The sequence below is a fragment of the Otolemur garnettii genome, unplaced genomic scaffold (assembly GCF_000181295.1).
Source record: "Otolemur garnettii isolate 467f Iridium unplaced genomic scaffold, OtoGar3 scaffold00020, whole genome shotgun sequence".
NCBI lineage: Eukaryota > Metazoa > Chordata > Mammalia > Primates > Galagidae > Otolemur > Otolemur garnettii.
In genome coordinates this window covers 2,815,499-2,836,626 of record NW_003852415.1, presented here as the reverse complement: position 1 = coordinate 2,836,626, position 21,128 = coordinate 2,815,499, and the positions used below count along the sequence as shown (strand labels likewise).

General features: G+C 39.9%; 1 protein-coding gene across 3 annotated transcripts in view; it reads right to left on the bottom strand.

Moving 5' to 3' along the window:
* The window catches only part of GPATCH2L (G-patch domain containing 2 like), a 51,133-nt gene that overhangs the window by 6,900 nt on the left and 23,105 nt on the right, over positions 1-21,128 (bottom strand). For 2 of the 3 annotated variants that reach the window (XM_012803420.2, XM_023511566.1), the window contains exons 5-9: positions 19,905-19,984; positions 17,076-17,143; positions 15,211-15,265; positions 13,133-13,218; positions 116-210 (exon numbers count right to left, since the gene is read on the bottom strand). In XM_012803420.2, the coding sequence (XP_012658874.1) occupies positions 116-210; positions 13,133-13,218; positions 15,211-15,265; positions 17,076-17,143; positions 19,905-19,984 (384 nt within the window). Of the gene's footprint in view, positions 1-115; positions 211-13,132; positions 13,219-15,210; positions 15,266-15,321; positions 15,362-17,075; positions 17,144-19,904; positions 19,985-21,128 lie in introns of all 3 variants that reach the window. The other variant, XM_012803421.2, reaches the window with a different exon arrangement.

The window sequence follows — 21,128 nt, the reverse complement described above, 5'->3', positions numbered from 1 at the left end:
CTGCCTATGTCAAATGGGAATAAAATGACCTATCTTACCACACAGGCACACAAAATACATAATTTAGTGCCTGACACACTGTAGGTGCTCAGTAATAACAACTGCATATAATCACCTGCACTGGGGCTAGAGAGAGAGGCTGCGGCCATAGGCTTCCGTTTCCTCTTGATGTCACGTGAACACGGTGGTCCCCAGTGCACGTTCGCCTGTCTGCAGTTGTGAGAAAAGGAAAAATGGTTTGAACTTTGTAATTCGTATCGTAAGACATTATGTTCAGCACAGGTGAAATCCTTGACCACAAAACCAAATGGGCACCATGTCTTGCCACTAAGTGTCAGTTCAAGAATCTTCAAAATTAATCATAACTCATTCCTTACCCATGATACACACCCATTCCAAACTTTTTACCTGATTTCAGTGTAGCAGACATTCAAGATTAATTTTAATAAATATGCATTTCATTATATGCATATTTTTATACAATTATTTTTCATAAAAACTGTAACTGCGATTGTTCTAAACTCATTAATGAAATACCTACTCCCAAGTGGTAATATATTGAAAAGTTTAATGCTGCATGAACACAGATATTTGCATAGAATTTTAATAGGAAGTTTAACCCTTCTGCCACTATAAATCTGGATTTTTAAGACTATCTATATCATCACAAGTTAAATACATTTGGCTTCTGGGACTTTCAAAAATATTAATTATATGTCAGTAATGTTTCCTCATCTGAATATTCAGCTTATCTTAAAAACAAAATACTGAGAGCTTCAAAACTAGAAAAACAATGGGTCTGAGACAATGGGTTTAACACTGAGATGGCTGGATGCCATTTTAGTTCACACTGCTCCCCACTCCTTGTTCCTCTCAATCTAGACCCCTGCCCCCAGGTAAGAACCAAGTTGAGTCTCACCTTTATACAAAGATTTCCTTAAACATTTCAGGCCTCATCTACCATGAATCAACATTTAACTGGTGTAAATATATATTGTTTCCCCAGGGGAAAAAAAAGGCTTAATCAACTTGAGATTGAGAACAGGGATCCTGAGAAGAGAAATCATATTTAAAGTTTCGTAATTTGCCAATGATCTACCAACTGCAGTGTAAGGCACACAGCAGATCCTCATAGCTGCTGATTAGAACTGAGGTGAGTGAATAAAAATGCTCATCAAATAGCCAATTGAACACTTACAAGTTAAATGGTACTATTTTAAAATGGTAAATCTTATATATATTTTACCAAAAATGTTTTAAATAGTGAATGTATGTACCATATAAAAATGAATCTAGTAAAATCAGACCAGATGAACCCCTCACTCATTAATAGTCCCAGATGGGGATCAAGACTCCTTTTTTCTTTTTTTTTTTTGAGACAGTGTCTCATCTCACTCAGTTGCCCTGTGGTTGGGTCCCGTAACATCATAGCTCACAGCAACCTCAAACTCCTAGGCTCAAGTGAGCCTCTTCCCTCAGTCTCCTGAGTAGCTGGGACTGTGGACGCCCACCATGACACCCAGCTAGTTTTTCTCTTTTTAGTAAAAACAGGGTTTTCACTATTGCTCAGGTTGGTGTCGAACTCCTGAGCTCAAGGGATCCACCTCCCTCGGCCTCCCAGAGTGCTAGGATTATACGCAGGAGTCACCAGGCCCAGCCCAGGACTCTTAATATCTTAAAATTGAAACCTCAGAAAAATCTAAGAGACTCTAGCAAGGCAACAAGACAACTGTTGAATTGACAAATTTGCCTATTCAGAAGTCCCTCAATCTGGCAACTTCCAGTTTAAAAACACATACTCATGTCTTTAAATAGTCAAAGTGTAAGACCCAATTCAATTTATAAACAGGAAAATGTAAGAATTTGATGGAAACCTAAGAAATAATGTTAGAATGCAAAGAATGCTTGAGGCCAAGATTCACAATACAAAGCCAATGGTTTGGAAAATTCCATCCAAATCACCTATTATTGGTCACTCTCTCCCATATGGAAAACTAAGTTAAATACTCCATGAATAGTTAATTGTGAAAACCCAAATAGTTAATTCTGAATAAATGTGTAAAATAGGGAAAATAGTTCATTTTTCATGCTTTACATGAACTAAGTCTAGTAGCATGCTGATTAATAATAAATTAACACTGATAACAACATCAAAGGACACAGGACTAGTCCAAATGGAAAGGTAGTAACTCTCTTTGAAACTAAGACACAGGCAAAAAAGAAAGTGACATTACAAAATTTTGTTCCTCCTCAAAACAGAGAAATGTAGAGAACAGAGGTTCCATCTTTTCCACAAACATGGGCCTTGAGTCAAACAGACCCAAACTCAAACCACCCATGCACCTTGATGTAATCCAATCTTGCACGCTTATCCCCATGCACCTTGATGTAATCCAATCTTGCACGCTTATCCTTAAGCACGACTCAAGACAGAGAAACACGTTCAAACAGAGGGAACAGTTGGCAGTCGGGCTTCTTTCCTCTTCCTTAAGCTCATTAAAGAAATCTCCAAAACTTTTCAGAATAAATGCTAACACCACTGCTTCAAACTAAACTGTGCTACCAGACACCAGAGGGTGGTGGCACCCTGGAGCAGTGGGTTTGGGGGAGGATGGGCAGTAACTAGAAAAGTGCAGGGAGCTTCTGGGGTTCTTTCTAGTAAAGTTCCTAGATCTGGATGCTCGTTACTTGGCTGTGGCTTTGTGACAATCCATTGAATACATATTTCTTTGTACATTTCTCTGTATGTATGCTCTGTATTATCCTTCAATAAAAAGTTCAATGTAAAACCACTGCTTCTTCAAGACCAATGTTTACAATAGTTGAGTTATCTGATACTAATTCTCAGAGCGCCGACTTGGGCTGAACTACATAAATACTGCCTTTTATTTACACCTCGTCCATCATTTTCACAGCTGTGCATGTTTCATATATGTCAGCAACACGGTTAAGGGCCCACACTGTTAGCTCCTTTGTGGATCCAGTCAGTAACACTTACTGCGTACTTTTAAGAAAGGACAGACATATGATGGTTTTAAAAATGCTTATATTAGTAACAGAAAAATAAATATGCTTACCTATTATTATACACATAGGTTATTATCTAGCTATATTTTGCGATGTTCTTAATGAGGGATTGAGGACTCAATGGCTCAGGAATCCTTATACTGCCCTGGCCCCCTAGGCCATGGTTCTTTGATCCCATCCCTTCCCTTCCCTGCCTGGGAATGTTACATGTGCAGACCCCCAACTGCAAAGACTCCAGCCTGGTATTTATCTGCAGTATATGGTCTATTCCTACCAATCCATTCCCACTTCTGATTGTTGTTCTGAACATTCTAAATCCTTCAAATTTTGTAAATTCCTCTGGTTATAACTTAGGAAAGAACTAAAGACATTCTAAGGAAACCGAGTAACAAAGCTTGTTAACCAGGTAATAAAGCTTGTTATTTTGTTGCTTAAGTATGTGCTTGTGTGCGGACTATTTCCTTTCTACTCAGCAGTGTTTTTACTGAGCACCTACTCTGTGCCACGCATGGGACTAGACGCTAGGGATGGGGAGATGAAACAGATACTACCCAGACCTGCCTTGATCTTATGTATAACCTGGCCCTATTTGTAGCTGCACAGCTTTTCTGGCTATAGAACATAAACAACAGAGAAACTAAGACACCAGTAAAGAGAAGGCGTGCTCATTTGTAAAACTCTAAATCCTCATTCCCTCTTAACAAATTTCTCTTAAGACCTGTTTCGAGGTTGGAGAGCTGCTATTTCACAGAAGGTACACTAACATCATATCTTAAGACTGAGTACACAGGTGATATTTTTCTCTATAGTGTGTCCCTTCCTAGTCAAGATTTGGGGAGAGAAGAAGAGAACCAGTTGAACTGTTACAAAAAGATAGTAAGCCATTTTCCTTTTGGTTTTAAGTGAATACTAGTATTGGTAGGGTTTATAGCATAGGAAAAATCTATTTTTCCCAGTGAAGGCTCTATATGCTTGGAAAGAACCTTATAGGACAGTGGTTCTCAACCTTCCTAATGCCACGACCCTTTAATACAGTTCCTCATGTTGTGGTGATGCCCAACCATAAAATTATTTTCGTTGCTACTTCGTAACTGTAATTTTGCTAGTTATGAATCATAATGTAAATATCTGATATGCAGGATGGTCTTAGGTAACCCCCGTGAAAGGGTCCTTCGACCCCCAATGGGGTCACAAACCACAGGTTGAGAACCCCTGTTGTAGGACAAAGGCCCCAGAATAAGCCCAGGGCTAGTAAGAGGAAAGCTGGGTGCTTACAGCAAGAGGATTTAAAGACACAGGAAATGGAAGCTACGCTGTCTAGCACATTCAGAACCTCAGGACAGCCCTGTTCAAGAACACATGTGGGCTGAAAGGCCTCTGGTGTTATTCTGGAGATCTCAGTAAGTGGACAGGCAACTGCGATAGCTTCTGCTTCCTATTCAAGAGGAAGTTCCAGTTTTTTGTTTGTTTGTTTGTTTGAGACAGAGTCTCACTTTGTTGCTCCCAGTAGAGTGCCTTGGCATCACAGCTCACAGCAACCTCTAATTCTTGGGCTCAAGTAATTCTCTTGCTTCAGCAATTCCCGAGTAGCTGGGAGTACAGGTGCCCACCACAACACCTGGCTGTTTTTAGAGGCAGGGTCTTGCTCTAGCTCAAGCTGCTCTCAAACTTGTGAGCAGGTGATCCACTGTACCCAGCCCAGAGTTCCAATTTTTTGTTTATTCCAAAGTAATTCTATATTATTACTGTAGACATAAAAAGTTAAGGAAGGTAAGGAAAAATAAAAAGGTGCCCCAATTTCATTTAAATGCATTCTTTTGATGTGTTATTTACTTAACCTGTGTTATTTTACCTTGACAGTATCACTGTTTACTTGTACATAAAGTAACGTTTGGGATGATGCACAAACGCAGTAACAGCAAGAGTGAGAAAAGTGTACGGGCTCCACTCTCTCACCAACACACAGGCCCCTTCCCATAGGCAGAAGGCTGGAACATCTTCTTAGTAAAGTATCTCGAGAATGGAAGAAGTATCCAATATACTCAATACTATTATGAAACCAATACAGATACACTTACATATTCATACAGAATGATAAAACACAAAGATAGTCCAGAAAGAAAGAGGGGAGAGGAGGGAGAGGGGAGGGGAGAGGGCAAGGGGAAGGAGGGTGTTTGGCAGGATCTTACCTAATGTACACAATGAAAAGGTACATCTCAAAACAACTAAGAGCATAGTACAAATGTTTCACCACAAAAACAAGGAAGTGAGGTGATGGTTATATTAATTAGTTTGATTTAAACATTCCACGTTGTATATCAAATCATCACATTGTACCCTATAAATGCATACAATTAGGATTTAATAAAACTTAAGTTAAAAAAAAGAAAGGGTAGAAGATTTAATCTGACATTTTAAAATTCTTTTTCAAGAGCTGTATATGGTTGTTCTTGGGTTGCAAACCATGTACTGTCTGTCTGGGGAAGAGATCTTTCAATTACTCAGAGTACAAAAAAGGCTAAGTATAAGTTAAGCCACTCTTGGCCGAATTAAAACTTCATTCTCAATTGGAATAGCAGAATTACATAAGGAGCTTTGACAAAATACACATGCTCCCACCAAAATCCTAATGCAGTAGGTGGGGCTGGAGTGGGAACAATCCCTGATGTTTATTTTGAAATTCTTCCCCAGCTAATTCTGATAAGCATCCACCTACTGCAAAAACTGCTGAGTTAAAAAATCTGCCAAAGTCCCAAAGCAAACCTCGTCAATAATAGAGATATAAATATTTAACCTAAAGAGTAATAAAATGGTTAAATGAATATAAATTGAGATAAAAATACTGTTCCCCAGTATGTAAGCAATTAACTTAGAGAAAAGACAGGTCATGCTTTTTCAGTGCCATCTGATCAGGGCCTCAGGGACAATCTTCACTCAGGCCAGTGAATACTTGGGACAGTTCTTTTGCAGCACAAGTGCTGGGATCAGTACTTCTCCTAAGAGTGTCACATCCTGCCACTATGGTGGCATTTGCCAAAAAGAATTTAAGGGAGGGGGAAAAGACAGTGAGGGATGGAAGGGGGAGCCGTAAAAGCAATAAATACTCTTTTTAAAAAAAAGTGACCAGAAAAAGTCACTAAATTCTTCTCACAAGTGTGAAGGTGAATGCTGAAGATTAACAATTAATTGGAAGAGTATTCTTTATAACCACGCATAAACATGACATTTCTATTTTATTTTTTACTGCAGGTAACTGAAAGATCAGGTGAGTTGTTAAAACTGCAGTGTTACTTAGGAAACTGGGCAGATCACTATGTCCTTGGGGCAGGAATGTACTTTTAGGGGGAAAAAAATTACTTTGAGAAACACATGCATGTTTAATAGAACCAATGTTGGCAAAAAAAATAACTGAAGGGACTGCTTTAGATTTGGAACAAAGATGGTTAGAGTCACTCCTAAGGAGAGAACAGCGTGTTTATCTGCCAGTGGCAAGCTAACTTAAGGAACAGTTCACCTTCAAAAATCACTCCTTTTTAAAAGCCACTGAGAAATTCATTTTTTGTATGAAATAAAAATAAAAATTTAGGGTAAAAAAGGTATTTGTTTTCTGTACTTTCATACAAATAAGTAACATCAGGAAAAAATATGATGTATCTAGAAACCACAGGTCATATATAATACATTCCAATTGTTGTCCTTAATTACTGATCTATTCACCTATTCATGGAGGCCTACCCTCCCTGCTGGATGTGGAGAGGTTAGACATCAGATGACTAAGTTGAAGTCCTGTCCCCAGGAGCTCACAACACCGACTCAAAAATCAAGAATCAATAATCCAAGAAAAGGAGCTACAATCAGGGAACAAGTAAGGTGCTAGCCTAAAATGCGGGAGGGGATTAAATCTAGGAAAGTCGAAAGACCCCTTCTACACTTTGGATTTTACCTTTAGAGTTAACTGACATTTATTAAACACACAGGAAGAAAATTATTTTCACAGACTTGCACGATCTATGACACTACCGGCAGCTAAGGAGAGAAAATCACTTCACAATTATCATAGGAAACAGATGAGGCTTATCTAATAGAGCCTGGCGATGCCTCTAATGGTTTTCACTCCAATCTAACGCTCAGCAATCTGCACTAGCACCTGAAAATTCTTCTGCCTACTCCACTTCCCTCAGCTGGGGTGAGATAGGCATATCATGGAGCTGTTTCATGCCACCCACAGGAGCAGAATTGTTTCACATCAGCCGGAAAGATGTGTATATTACAATAGAGAAACACAGAAAGAAAATGCTTTCATCACTCCACTTAGGCAGTAAGACACCAGCCAGTTCAGAACTGCTGTAAACAAGACGCTCCAACAGAGGACAAAAGAGAACTGTGTACTATATAACAGGCAGTTCCGGTAGGCTCAAGCAGCTTCGTAGGCAATATGAGATAGCAAAAACATAGCCTCACTCAAGGCTGAAACCAAGGCGCTAAAACGGTGAGCAAGAGCTGCTGTCCATCATAGCATCTTCGACAGTCTAGGACTAACAAAAGGTTCTCTCTCCCAAGCCCTGGGGTAAAACCCAAGGCTGTTTATTATGGCTCCAAAGGTCAAAATTAATAGCATAAATTGAGTCTTCTTTTTGCTCTTTGAAACGCCTTGTCAAGTGGCACAGCCAGCTGGGCACACAACTCTGATATGCAGATCATAACGTTTGTGAACAGATAAAATGAATTACAAATGAGCTCAGCCTATCCTATTTCAACTCTCAAATGGGGAGGAAGGCCTCCCGTTTTTATGCACAGTCCAAATGCCTCCTCTTATAGTCCATTTGAGACCATTTAAACACCTCAAGAATCTGTATTACATCTTATCAGCAAATGACTCTAGAGCCAAGTCAAAGTTTTCAAAATTGTTAAGTATGCTAGGACAGGGTGGGGTAGTAACTACACAACGAAAATAATATTAGCTACCAAGATGTTAAATACTTACATATATTATTTCATTTTTAACCCCACCTGTTCAATAAAAAAGCATTGATATCTCCATTTTAAAGATGGAGAAACTGAGGTAGGAGGGGGTTAAGTCATCTCAGGCGAAACCGAGATTCTTTCCCAGGTCTACCTCACACTAATATCCACATTCTAAATCTCATACAGCTTAGGCCAATGGACTATGAAAAAAATGGTTGGAGCTGTGAGACTTTCATTCATTGGTTAAGGAACATGTATAATATCTATATGCCAGGCTGTATGTGCCGTCCTTACTAGAACTGAAAATAAGTTTTTTCAAAGAAAATACAGTTTGTTTACAAAGGAAACTGACTTCCATGAAAAGAAGATATCAAACATTGTTTTTTTTATTTCAGAACTTTAAGAGGAAATGGAAACGGTAATGTATTACCAAATTATTACTCACAATAGAAGAAAGGTTGCGAAAAGATGACCTCTCCTTTGAGTTAGAGAAAACCCCAAACTGCCAAGAAATGCTCACAACTGGTGACTTGTGCATGACACAGGTACAACTGACCTGTGTGTTGCAGTTGGTAAGTTCTAGTCATCACTTCCTATGGGTAATGATGGCAGAAAAAACCTTACCCTTATAAGGAAAAAAATCGCTCATTTGGGGGAAAGCTGGCTGTAGCACTAGTCTCCTTTTATAAATTTGTGGCTGTGCCCTTGACAACACTATCACTGCCTCTACCACAATGCCAGTCACACTATCCGCTGTTTCAGCAGCAGCAATTCTTTTTTTTTTTTTTTGCAGTTTTTGGCCAGGGCTGGGTTTGAACCCACCACCTCCGGCATATGGGGCCAGCACCCTACTCCTCTGAACCACAGGCGCTGCCCAGCAGCAGCAATTCCTAACACCAATACCAAGTATTATTATTTAACAGCAAACCCCAATACTAGCAACCAAAACAGTTTATGACTTCATTCACACACCCATATCTACCCAACTACCAATATCTCCACCCAACAAAACCATTTATTAATAACTATGTGATGGGCAGTGTGCTAGATACTAACACACTTCTTCGCCTACAGCAGGCTCTCTAAAGTCCAGAGGTCCATAAGGGAGGGTGCATACAATTTTGACACACAGCTGTCAGGCTTAGGAAACGGCCGTCCCTATTAAGCAAATAACAAAGCACCAGTCATAAAACCATCCACATTCAGGGCAATAGTTCCTAACCCTGGCTGCACATTAATCACTTGGGGAACTTTAAAATAATGCCAATGCCCAGGCCAGATCTATTTTTTAAAGCTTCTCAGGTGATTCCAAAGTGCAGCCAGGATTGAAAACCAGCAAAGTGAGTATTTCTAGAGTGGTATTTCTGAAATCCACAGGTCTATTAAATGGTACAAAGACCACAAAACTCTCCCTCTCATCCATGGCACCCGCCGTCTGGGTTGTATTAAAACTATACATCAATAAATGTTATTTTAAAACTATGGTCCCATTATTTATTTGTTTATAGCAATGAGTACCTGGAGGTCACTCATCACTCCTCAGGGCCCCCAGGCCTATCCTGAAAAGCAGAGCTGTACACAACTCCAACAGCAAGGAAGTGGTTGAAAAGCTCTCGCTCTCACGCAGGAGCTGAGTGCTTGGGAGAGGAGAATCAGCAATGTCCAGGCAAGAAGCTGCCTCTGCTCAGTAACCTGACAGGAGGGAATCTTCACAGTTCAGGCATGATTATCAAACTCTTTGTGCTCTTAAAGGAGAGTAATTATAGGCATGTGAAAAAAGGGAAGCACTCCCCGAGGAACTCTTCCTCACATGCTTCCCAAGAGGCAGCAGGGCCATTAAAAATTCCATGATGAAGAGGAAAAACAGCCTGGGAACAGCCAGGAGGCAATACAGCAAATTAATACACCAGCCCTCCTCAGGGAAAGCTGTGATAAAACAGGAAACGCTTCTCTCTTTGCAAAATAAAATTATACCACTAATGATAACATAGTCACCACACACACACAAATCGTTCTAATGATGGGTGTGAAATTTCCAATGCTGCTCAGATGCTTTGAAAGAAATCTTTGCCTACTACAAATAAAATGGGATAAGAAAAAGATAAAATTTCCATTCGAAACGTTTTTCAGTTCAGTCGTTCACCTGCCTCTTCCCTACACCCGCTACTCCTTGACATTCCTTCCTTGGGCCAGGCTGTTGCTCAGCAGCGCAGTCTCAGCAAGGCCTGCTGCAAAAGACTCCAATCTCATCAGGTCACCACACTGGAGTAGACAGTCTCAGCACTGACACCTTGCTGGGCAGAGGAGTGAGGGGTGGCCCTGAGAACTCAGTGTTCCATCATTCACGTTTTCCAACACTGCCACAGAGGTCCCTGGCACTGGTCATTTCCCACAGAGCAGATGTTGACAAACTTTATTGATTGTGCACCCTTGTGAGCAAAAAACTCAAGGAAACATTTTATATTAATATTTAATTCATGTACATAAAATATAAATTTGTGCTATTAGACTAATATATGTACAATTTAAAACAAAAAAATTCAAACATAAGATAATAAATGAATGTAAGTTTAAACGTTTTCTTCTCCTACCCACCCCAAGGAACCTTCATATGTGCATCCTACCTGGTATCTACTGCCCTGAGAATGATGTCTGAACATAAAAACAAAGACGACATATAATTGTCCACTTTCTCCCTCCTTTGCTCTTAGCAATGACCTAAAACAACAAGCAATACTTCCCTAGAGGTGAATGCACCAGAAACACAGTGCAGACCTCCTTATGTTTCCAAGTCCAGCCACAAACACTGTCAGGCAAGAGAGAGAAGATAATGATGTGGACACAACAAATAAGAAGCTGATGCCCAGTCCTGCCACAGGATGAAGCTTTTAAAGGTAACAGAAAACCTAATGGAAGCACAGACACCAACCTCAGCACAGCACAGCTCTGGGTAGCAGAGGTAAAGGGCGTACCAGCAGCTGGCATGAGAAGGGGCTACTCAGCAGTCTTCCCTAAGAGTAGATGTGGCCATTACTTCATTTGGTATTAAGATAAAAAAATTCTAAGATGTCTTTTGTAAAGGCAAAAAAGGGGGGGAAAGATACAAAGCTGGAGAACTGTTTTCCTACAGATGAAAACCACCTCTCAGAAAAGCTCCCTGAGCCTCTAAGTCGGGAGCCCCTCCCACATGCTTCACACCATTCACAGACAAACACTTACTGTAACTGTCAATTTCTACACTCAGGAGAATGTAAGTTCCTCGAGGGCAGGACCTAAACAAAGAGCCTGGCACAGAATAAGCAGTCAGCAAGGTTAGATGAATGAATGAGGAATGCGCAAGCTACTGAAGAAAAGGCTTTGCTGTGGTAATTTTATCATTCCCTAATTTTTCACATTCTTAATAATACCATTTGTGATGGTCTCGCTATTCAAAAGACTTTCCCCATGGAATTACCTCTTTTATGGTAGAAAGATCTGGCCGTAGGTTATGGTGCTAAGTTTTATTATTATGGTCCATAGTAGAAGTTCTAATTGTACCCATGAAGGAGTAACTTCTTTGTATAGCCCATACCTCAACATCTATGAACATATGCCTTTAAAAATTTATGAGGAAGAAAAAGAAATCCTCAGAAACTTGGAGAGAGAGTCTTTTCTTTTTTTTTTGAGACGGAACCTCAAGCTATCCCCCTGGGTAGAGTGCCATGGCATCACAGCTCATAGCAACCTCCAACTCCTGGGCTCAAGCGAGTCTCCTGCCTCCGCCTCCCAAGTAGCTGGGACTACAGGCGCCTGCCACAACGCCTGGCCATTTTTTGGTTGCAGCCATCATTGTTGTTTGGTGGGCCTGGGCTGGGGATTCGAACCTGCCACCTTAGGTGTATGTGGCTGGCGCCTTAGCCACTTGAGCCACAGGCGCCGAGCCAGAGAGTCTTTTCTTGGATTAGAAATAATAAAAAGTTTTTGGTCTTGCGTAAGACCTGTTCTTTTGTGATAAAGTCCCTGCTATGGGACACTCCCATTGAAACTGTATTTACTCTGCGTGTCAGCTAACTTAAAAGGGAATTTATACTGAGAGACATAGGAGTCATTCATTTAACAAATATATACTGAATACCTAGCAAGTGCCAGACACTGTGTTAGGTGGTCAGGAAACAAGACGAGGTTCTTGCACTTTGATGCTTATATTCTAGTGAGAGAGGCCAGGGGAAAGTGGAGGAAAAAACACATCTGACAAGCCACCAAAATACACTAATAAGACTGTGCAAGAGCCATAAAGGAAATAGATAATGAGCATAAAGTGCTGGAGGCTGCCCCTCAGACAGGATGGGCTGCCTGGTCCTCTCTAAGGAGGTGGCCCCTGAGTTGAGAAAAGCAGCAGCCCAAAGACGGTTTTCCAGGCAAAAAAGCAAGTGCAAAGGTCCCACGCAGAAAAGATGTTATTTTTGAAGAACAAAAAGGAACTCCCTTGTACAGCTGGATCTCTCCCTCGGAGAGGGGTAAATGATATGAACAGAGACTGGACATGGAGGAAGTGAGTTTATGCAAGGTTTTGCAGGTCTGGCAAGAAAGATTAACAATGTTCTTTGGGGCAGCGCCTGCAGCTCAGAAGGCAGGGTGCCGGCCATATACACTAGTTTGAACCCAGCCCTGGTCAGCCAAAAAAACAACAATGACAACTGCAACAAAAAAAATAGCCAGGTGTTGTGGCAAGTGCCTATAGTCCCAGCTACGTGGGAGGCTGAGGCAAGAGAATCGCTGAAGCCCAAGAGTTGGAGGTTGCTGTGAGCTGTGATGCCATAGCACTCTACCCAGGTGACAGCTTGAGACTGTGTCGCAAAAAAAAAAAAAAAAAGAAAGAAAGAAAATGTTCTTTGAAGACAGGGCTTTTAGGAGCAGAAATAATGTGAATATGAGCCATAAGACTTAGGTCAAAGTTGAGATTCAATCACATACAAGCCATATGATCACAGGGAAGATACTTCTCCACTCTGCCTCAGTTTCTGCATCTGTAAAATGTCTATTTATCTCAAAAGATTGTTATAAGGATCAAACTGGATACTACGCACAAGAATATTTTGCAATTTGAAGTGTTATAAAAAGGAATATGGCATTGTCTGTAATAGCCATAGAAAGTAATTACCTGGCAGAACAGTGTGCTGGTGAGCATCTCCGGTGAGAAGCGTCAGTAAGAACGTCCAGGGAGTAGAGGGGAGACAGGGGATTAAACTGCAGGAATAAATAAGATTATGTTAGTAAGGCTTGTACAAAATGGACCTATCCTAAAGTGTAACCTACTACTTGATTACTTTTTCCCTTTGACTGTCCAACTCTCTGGCTATATCAAACACAGACACTATTTGATAAAGTTGCACATGAAAAATTCGCTATAGTGTGCCCATGAACGTGCCACACCTGACCAAGAAAACTACAAAGAGATGATTCCTTATTAAAGAACAATTTTTCAAAAACTTCCAATACAAAATAATCACTTAAATGGCAGAAGACAGTACTTTCCAAGTGATACAACAGGAACTTAACACCTATTGATTATCAACTGTGGATTAGGCCTTGTCCCCAAGGTTAGCATGAAGTTACCTATCCATTTCCTTTCCTCGTGAGTGTTTCCAACAATGGGTTAGCACATACCAGCAGCATAAAATAGTGGAAAGAGAATTAGAAAACTAATTCTAATTAGCCTAAGTCTAAGACAAATTACATTAAGATTTAGAATATCTAAATTTTTAGTCTTAATCTACCAGTGAGTTGCCCTGTGTTAAAAATTTCATAATCTCTTAGCTTTACTATCCTCATGTGTAAGATGGACATATCACTATGTATCCTACCTATTTTACAGGGTTAATGTGAGGGCTGAACGATATATTGATTTCAGGTTATAAATTAATTTCAGTTCTTCATCTGTAATACATCTATGTACTTCAAAGGCTAGTTGTAAAGATCAAGCAAAATGCTATATATAAAAGCATCTCACTTAAGGTTTGCTGGCTTGTTTTGGACTTTTTTCCACAGTAAATAGTCCTCTTCCAAAAGCTTAGAACATAATACATTCTGATATACAAAGACTAGAATATAAAGACTGGTAGAACTTTGGTAACTTCAAAAGTACTTCAAAGGAATGCAAATTAATCAACTATGTATACAGGTTCCAGTCTCAGTTCTACCTGCTGTAGGGTTTTAGGTAAACAATGTGAATCTTATGGACTTCTAGTTCATCATTTGTAAGTAACAGATCTGGACCAGGTGATCACCACATGTCCCCTTCTGCTTTTAGATCCTGTGATACAAACATTATTAGTGTCCTAGCTTAGAGTCCCCCAAACTGCCATATCACCTTCGTGACTCTTTCCTTATCACCTGCACTACCGTTTACTTAGCATTTTTCTTGATATCAATTATATTTACTCAGCCTGTCCTTACTGTTTCCATGAAATAACAAGTTTAATGTAATGATTACATTTTTTTAACATACATTATAATGCACAACTTAAAAAAAATTGTCTTCATGCCGCCTAGATTCATCTCATACATATATACAAGTTATGTCTTCTTCTGCTCTAGTTCATTTTGAAACAACAAATTCACAAGGCAGGTTTCAAGTCGAAAATGTGTATCAACTCAAAAAGCTAACAAATAGTCAAAAAACAAAACACTGAGTAACGAGTTTGGGTTTAATTTTTAATTTACAAAATAGTATTTTTGTAATTTCTACCTATTAGTCTTCATCTACTTTATAGCTCATCACCCAAATAGAATAACTCTCCAAAAAAATTCAAAAGCTTCAAACATAAAGAAACACATCAATAGCCATTGTAATAATTTTTAAATTGTGACCCCTACACAAAGGCCTAACTATGCTTAGGGCCCCATAAGGGGGTAGCTGGGAAAAGACTAAGGGCAAGGCTCAAAGGCCAAGTCACTGAAAGCAGCTCCACCCTCCTTTGCTTGTATGTTTAGGCTTCAACATAGTATTTCTCAACACAGAATTCCGATGTTGAATGAAACTATAAAGAGCTTCATTCTGCTTTCCTATAGACAAGTTCAAAACTATAAAAAGAAAAAAATCAGTAATTCCTGTGAATATGTGTTACAAGAAATTGATGATCACAGTAGAACCTAAAAAGGGAATGAGTATCGGATACATAGTATTCTTGGAGAATAGTCCTTAAGGAAATCAGAATAACACTGGTGAGGGAAACTTACCTCATGTGCACAGGCAGAAATGTGAGGAAAATCAGAAGCCAACGCTTTATTCTTTCTAAAGAAAAGGAAATCAAATGATAAAATAAAGATGACAAAGGAAAGTGATCTTACCTGATTTCGTTCTCTTTTCCCAGCTGATGGTAACCAGAAACTAAAGAGAGGGAGAGAATAACAGGAAAGAAAACAATAAAAGAAGTGGTAGGAAAATTATAGAGGAAAGAGGAAGATAAAAAGATACCAGACTAATGACGTGAAGACAAAAAGGAAACGGGAAAAAGATGTGACTGGAGAAGAAAAGGAGAAAGATACTAAATGTGACCTACCATGCTCAAAATAACTCTTGAAAGGGAAAACCCATAATGGAATGTAAGACTGCACAGGCCGGAAAAAAGCCCAAATAAATCAGTGTGACATCCATGCACCTCTGGCTGTGCAGTGACAACAGGGCAATAAAGGCAATAGCCACATGCACATCTCACCTACCTTGTAAATTAAAAATTAGAGCAGGCAGAATGTGTATAGAATGTAAGTAGGTACTGAACATCATGTGTACAGGGTAAGGGAAAGACCAACCATGTTAGCAGACGAGGCTGCCACAGGAAAGGGCAGAATGATTCTCCTATAGCTATATGCAGCCTTTCCATCCCATTACCATAGTAACCAGGACAAAAAGGTATTTTTCTATAAAGAGGTCTAAAAATTACAAGAAAACATAGGAAAAGAGGAAAGCCAGGCACAGTGGCTCACACCTGTAATCCCAGCACTCTGGGAGGCTGAGGGAGTGGACTGCCTGAGACCAGCCCAAGCCAGAGCAAGACCTCAACTGTAAATATATAGCCAGGTGTTGTGGATCACTTGAGCCCAGGAGTTTGAGGTTGCTGTGAGCTATGACACCACAGCACTCTACCCAGGGCTACAAAGGGAGACTCTGTCTCAAAAAAAAAAAAAAAAAGAAGAAGAAGAAGAAAAAAGAAAATAGACATAATCACCCACTTTGAACAACAAAAAAAAGAGATACAGCAAAATGAATTTAAAATAACAACACCCTGGCTCAGTGCCTGTGGCTCAAGTGGCTAAGGCGCCAGCCACATACACCTAAGATGGCGGGTTCAAATCCAGCCCGGGCCCACCAAACAACAATGACAGCTGCAACCAAAAAAATAGCTGGGCATTGTGGTGGGTGTCTGTGGTCCCAGCTACTTGGGAGGCTGAGGCAGGAGACTCACTTGAGCCCAGGAGTTGGAGGTTGCTGTGAGCTGTGATGCCAAGGCACTCTACCCAGGGGGACAGCTTGAGGCTCTGTCTCAAAAAAAAAAAAAATACAACACCCTTATTGGAGCTTACTAATACAGCACCTATAGATAAAAAACAAAAAAATAAAATTTACTCTTAAAAGAAAAAGAAAATCACTGTCACGGGTTAGGATGTTAGCCAGATTAACTGTTACAAAGCCCAATTCTTTAAGATCCCCTTTTTCAGGCTCAGCACCTGTAGCTCAGTGGCCAAGATGCCAGCCACATACACCAGGGCTGGCAGGTTCAAATCCAGCCCAGGCCTGTGAAAAACAACAATGACAAATACAACCAAAAAATAGCCAGGCATTGTGGCGGAGTCCCAGCTACATGGGAGGCTGAGACAAGAGAATCACTTAAGCCAGGAGTTGGAGGTTGCTGTGAGCTGTGATGCCACAGCAGTCTACCCAGGGTGAGAGCTTGAGGCTCTGTCTTAAAAAAAAAAAAAAAAAAAAAAAAAAAGATCTCCTCTTCCAGCTCTAAGCCTGATTTCTAGGTTGCTTTGTAAAACTCTCCTCTGCCTCCCTCTCCAAGAAACAAGCTGGGACAGCCAGTAAATACATAAGCACTTACTCTTTTTGCCGAGGGTCGTTAATGATATGGCTTATCCTCTCAGTACCTAAAGTACTCATGGTGGTCTCCTAAAAACACAAGGAAGACAAGGGTATATCAGCCACCTGCAGAAACAAGTCTATAAAGTGCATTCTGTGATCAAGCTCACACTTTCCCACAACTGTGCCAGCCAAGGCAACCTCAAAGGCACATGCCAAATGTCAATCTTAAAATCCAACGGCAACTATAATTTCTTTTTACATGAATCTATCTGGAGAGTATTTCATATTATCCTACACTTATTTTTCTCTAGCAGTCAAAAAAATCTATTAAAAATGATATTTGCTATACGTGGTATTTTAATGTAATGAAAAATAACTTCTGGAGTTACTGAAGAACATAGGAGTAAAAATACTTTTAAAAAAATCCAATAGTGGCCAATTTTTAAGAAGCCAGCACAACAAGCTCCCTCCAGTTATGTGATTTGAGTCCCAAGAGCATTCATCCTGGGACACTTCTCAGGTCCACATTCGTAAAACTTAAGTATCTGCTGACTAAATATGTACAAGTCAAAGGACTTTTGTGACTTCAAAAATCGTCACCCTGTATTTTGTCCCATCATATCTTGAAATAAAAATAGAAGTTTATACAAATGGATTCTTAAACTGAAGGTTTTTAGATTATAATCTGAAAGCTTACCCATAACACCACAAGCAATTCAGAAACTAACCATCTCCCAAAAATTGGGAAATAGCAGAAGGCACTCACCCATCCTCTAACACGGGACGTATACACGCCTGTCTAGCCTGGCACTGGGAAGGCACACCGACATGTGCATGGACAAGTGTTCTACAGTGTTAAAATGAGAGAACACAAGTCCTGCGCGTGAATCTCAAAAATGTCAAGGCTCCTCCTCAAACACATTTGCGTCCAGACAAACGCTACTACTTGCACTCATCTATGTGTGTGGATTAGCCTAGACATTAGGCTACACGGTTTAGCAGAACAACTGGCTATAGAAAAATTAATTTGAGGTCAGCTTCTGGAATGGAGCTAAATGAAAAGGTTTCACATGTCGTATTCTTCACATTCTGCCTCCCTTCCGGCTATGCCTCCTGGTCACAGACACAGACATGCTAGGGGGGCTGAGGGAAAGGATGGGTGAAAAATGAGCTATTTGTTACAGCAGAAAAATTATTAACTTAAAGTGCCGTAATGTTTAAATTTACAGTTTATTACTGTGTAAATTACAAGCAGTACTTTGCGTAATTAGCAGCTCGCTGGCAGGGAGCTGTGAATGAAACTCATTATTTATGATTACAATTTAGAAAAAGAGAAGAGAGACGGGGGAGGGAGAAGCTGGGGGGCAGAGCACTGACCTCTGCTAGAAATGATAAATATCCCTTTAAGGTGATGAAGATGAATTAAACAAGTAAATATTATCCTATTCATTTGAAATCATTAGCTGCACATCCAATAGGCTCTAGTTCCCTTCCAGGCAAACTAAGGGAGCCTTCAAGATGAACTGACTTCTACAGAAGTAGACGGCTCTTATTTTATTATAAGAGCTGAAAGAATGTAAGGCAGGTCGTAGGGAGAACATTATCTGTCAAGCCTAACCAATAAAGAGAAAAAAAATAAAGCCATTTCTCTGTTCCCCACTCCCAACCTCCTGCTTCCCTCTACGAGTGTACTTCCATCCTACTAGCTCTTCTGTTAAAAACAGGGCCCCAGAACAGCAAGAGCAAGCATTCTACTTCCTGTAAAATGAGTGATCTAAAGGAGCAAGGTACAGTCTTCCAATAATCAAATGTCTTTCTAATTAGAGACTTCAGTTTGAATTTTAAAAGAACTAAGAATTTGAATTCATCTGGAAATAAACAGCCTCTTTTCTTTTTCATGCCTACAACTTTAAAAAACAGTTCCCTGATTAGACTATAAAACAACAGCCCCTTGAGGGTAGCCAGACTATGGCTCTGACCACTACATACATGGCTAGGCACAGAGCCTGCACATAGTAGGCACTCTAAAAGCTTATACTGAGTTAATGCTCTCAATGTCTCTCTCTTCCTAACTCTTTGCCTACAACTCTCTTCTCTGATTGGGTATGAGCCCTTCATCCCTATTTCTTAATCTCAAAGCTAGAGTAAAAAATAAAAATCATAAACAAAAAATTTTAAAGATAAAAGTAGACTTGGGTTCAAATCTCTATTCTGCAACTCTAATCTGGGTAATATTAGACATTACTTAATTCTTTGAACCTAGTTTTCCTCATCTGCTACATGGAAACATAACTTTTTTACAAGGTTTTGAGAAGGATTAAGTGAGCTGAGTGCCTAGCACAGTCTCTGGCAAAGGTCAGAATGAAAAAACAGTAGACAGTCCTCCTACATGGCCAAAGAGGGGCTGCTGAAATGCATTAACAGAGTTGTTGTTTTCCTTTTTTCCAATTTTGGATTTTTTTTTTAATGGATTCTAGGATGAAAGCCCAAAGTTAGAACAAAGATGCAATCATGAATTCAGAAGAGTCATAAAGAAGCCAAGAATATTTTAACATACACAATAGAATTAATCATAAGTTGCAGAGAAGACAAGAGATCACGCCTGTAGGTTTATAGATACTGTTATAAAGTGTTTGCTTTGTCAGAACTTCTGAATTAAGTTTCATCTTTTATGTGTGCATCCATTCATATTCTACATCACGTTCACTCTTGTGAACTCCCAAAATATCCCAGTTGGCTTCTTTAACTCCAGGGAGTTCTGCAGCACCTTTCATTGTTAATAGCAAAAATAAAGCCCACAGGGAATATCATCTTCCCACCGAGTCTAGTAAACCATGAGAGCTATCACCTTTCCAACCAGCCTTCTTCGCCCCTTTCTGAGGCATCGAGCTGCAGCTCCAGGCAGACGATTCAAGCGAGCATGGTACCCTAAGAAAGAAAAAAGCCTCAGTTACTGAACACAGAAAATCCACAAGCCATCCTGTGTTTCTAGTACACTGAATACCTTACTCCCAGGATCTTATGACCTATAAACTAGTAGCACAAGGCCATGTGTCAAAGATTTATTATTCCCATGTCTTTGCCACTAACAGCATGATCTTAGGCATGCCATTAACCATTGACCCACATATTCTCAGCTATAAAAGAGGAATAGCCACTCACTCGGTCCTACCTTACGGGGTGGTTTTGAAAACCCAGTGAAATACATGTGAAGACCCAATGAACTACCACATAAATGTAAGGCAGTATTAACAATTTCTAATTTTAAATTACACGCTAGTTACTATCTCCAAAACACACTTATGAAATAATGAGGAAAACAGCATACATAATATAACCCCACTTTTCTAACTGCTATATGTGTTCTGTATAAACGAAGAACAAGTGGAGGAACCCACACCAAACTATTAACCATGATGTCTCTGGATGTAGGATTACAGGCCACTTGAAGTTTCCTCTTGCTATTCTGGCCTATTTGTGTTAAGTTAAGCAGTCCATAAGAAACTGTTAGAAACATTACAAGGAAACAATGTACCCCAGCTTGGCAGTGGTCTTTACGGAGAACCAAATACTCTGAAGTCTTTCAACTACTCAAATTCATCATAACAAATCCTCCGTAATAAGAGGTCCATAATAAGCATTTCAGCTCTTAGTATAATTCTGATTACCAAGAGAAGCTCAGCAAACACTTGATAACTGATTAATCACTTGATCATTGGTTACTGGGAATCCTAGTAGTTATAGAGCTAAGAGAAACCTCTGAAGCAGTTTTGTTCAATGCTATGTAACAAGTGATGATCCTGTCATCCAGGGAAATTAAGTGCTTTGTCTCAGCCACAGAGCTGGGTAGTCAGTACCAGAGAGGATTATACTCTATTTCCTTCTCCCTGTTCCAGGCTCTTTCGACTCACTTTGCTACATCATAATTAAAGGAAAAGCAAAGGGAAAGGACATATGAGATCTGACAATTAAGTTCTCAAACTTATCTGAGAAAAACTGCTACACACCTCATTGCTGACTATCACTACGGTCACCTTCTAAGCACTCTCCTGGGCCAGCTGGTGACCACAGT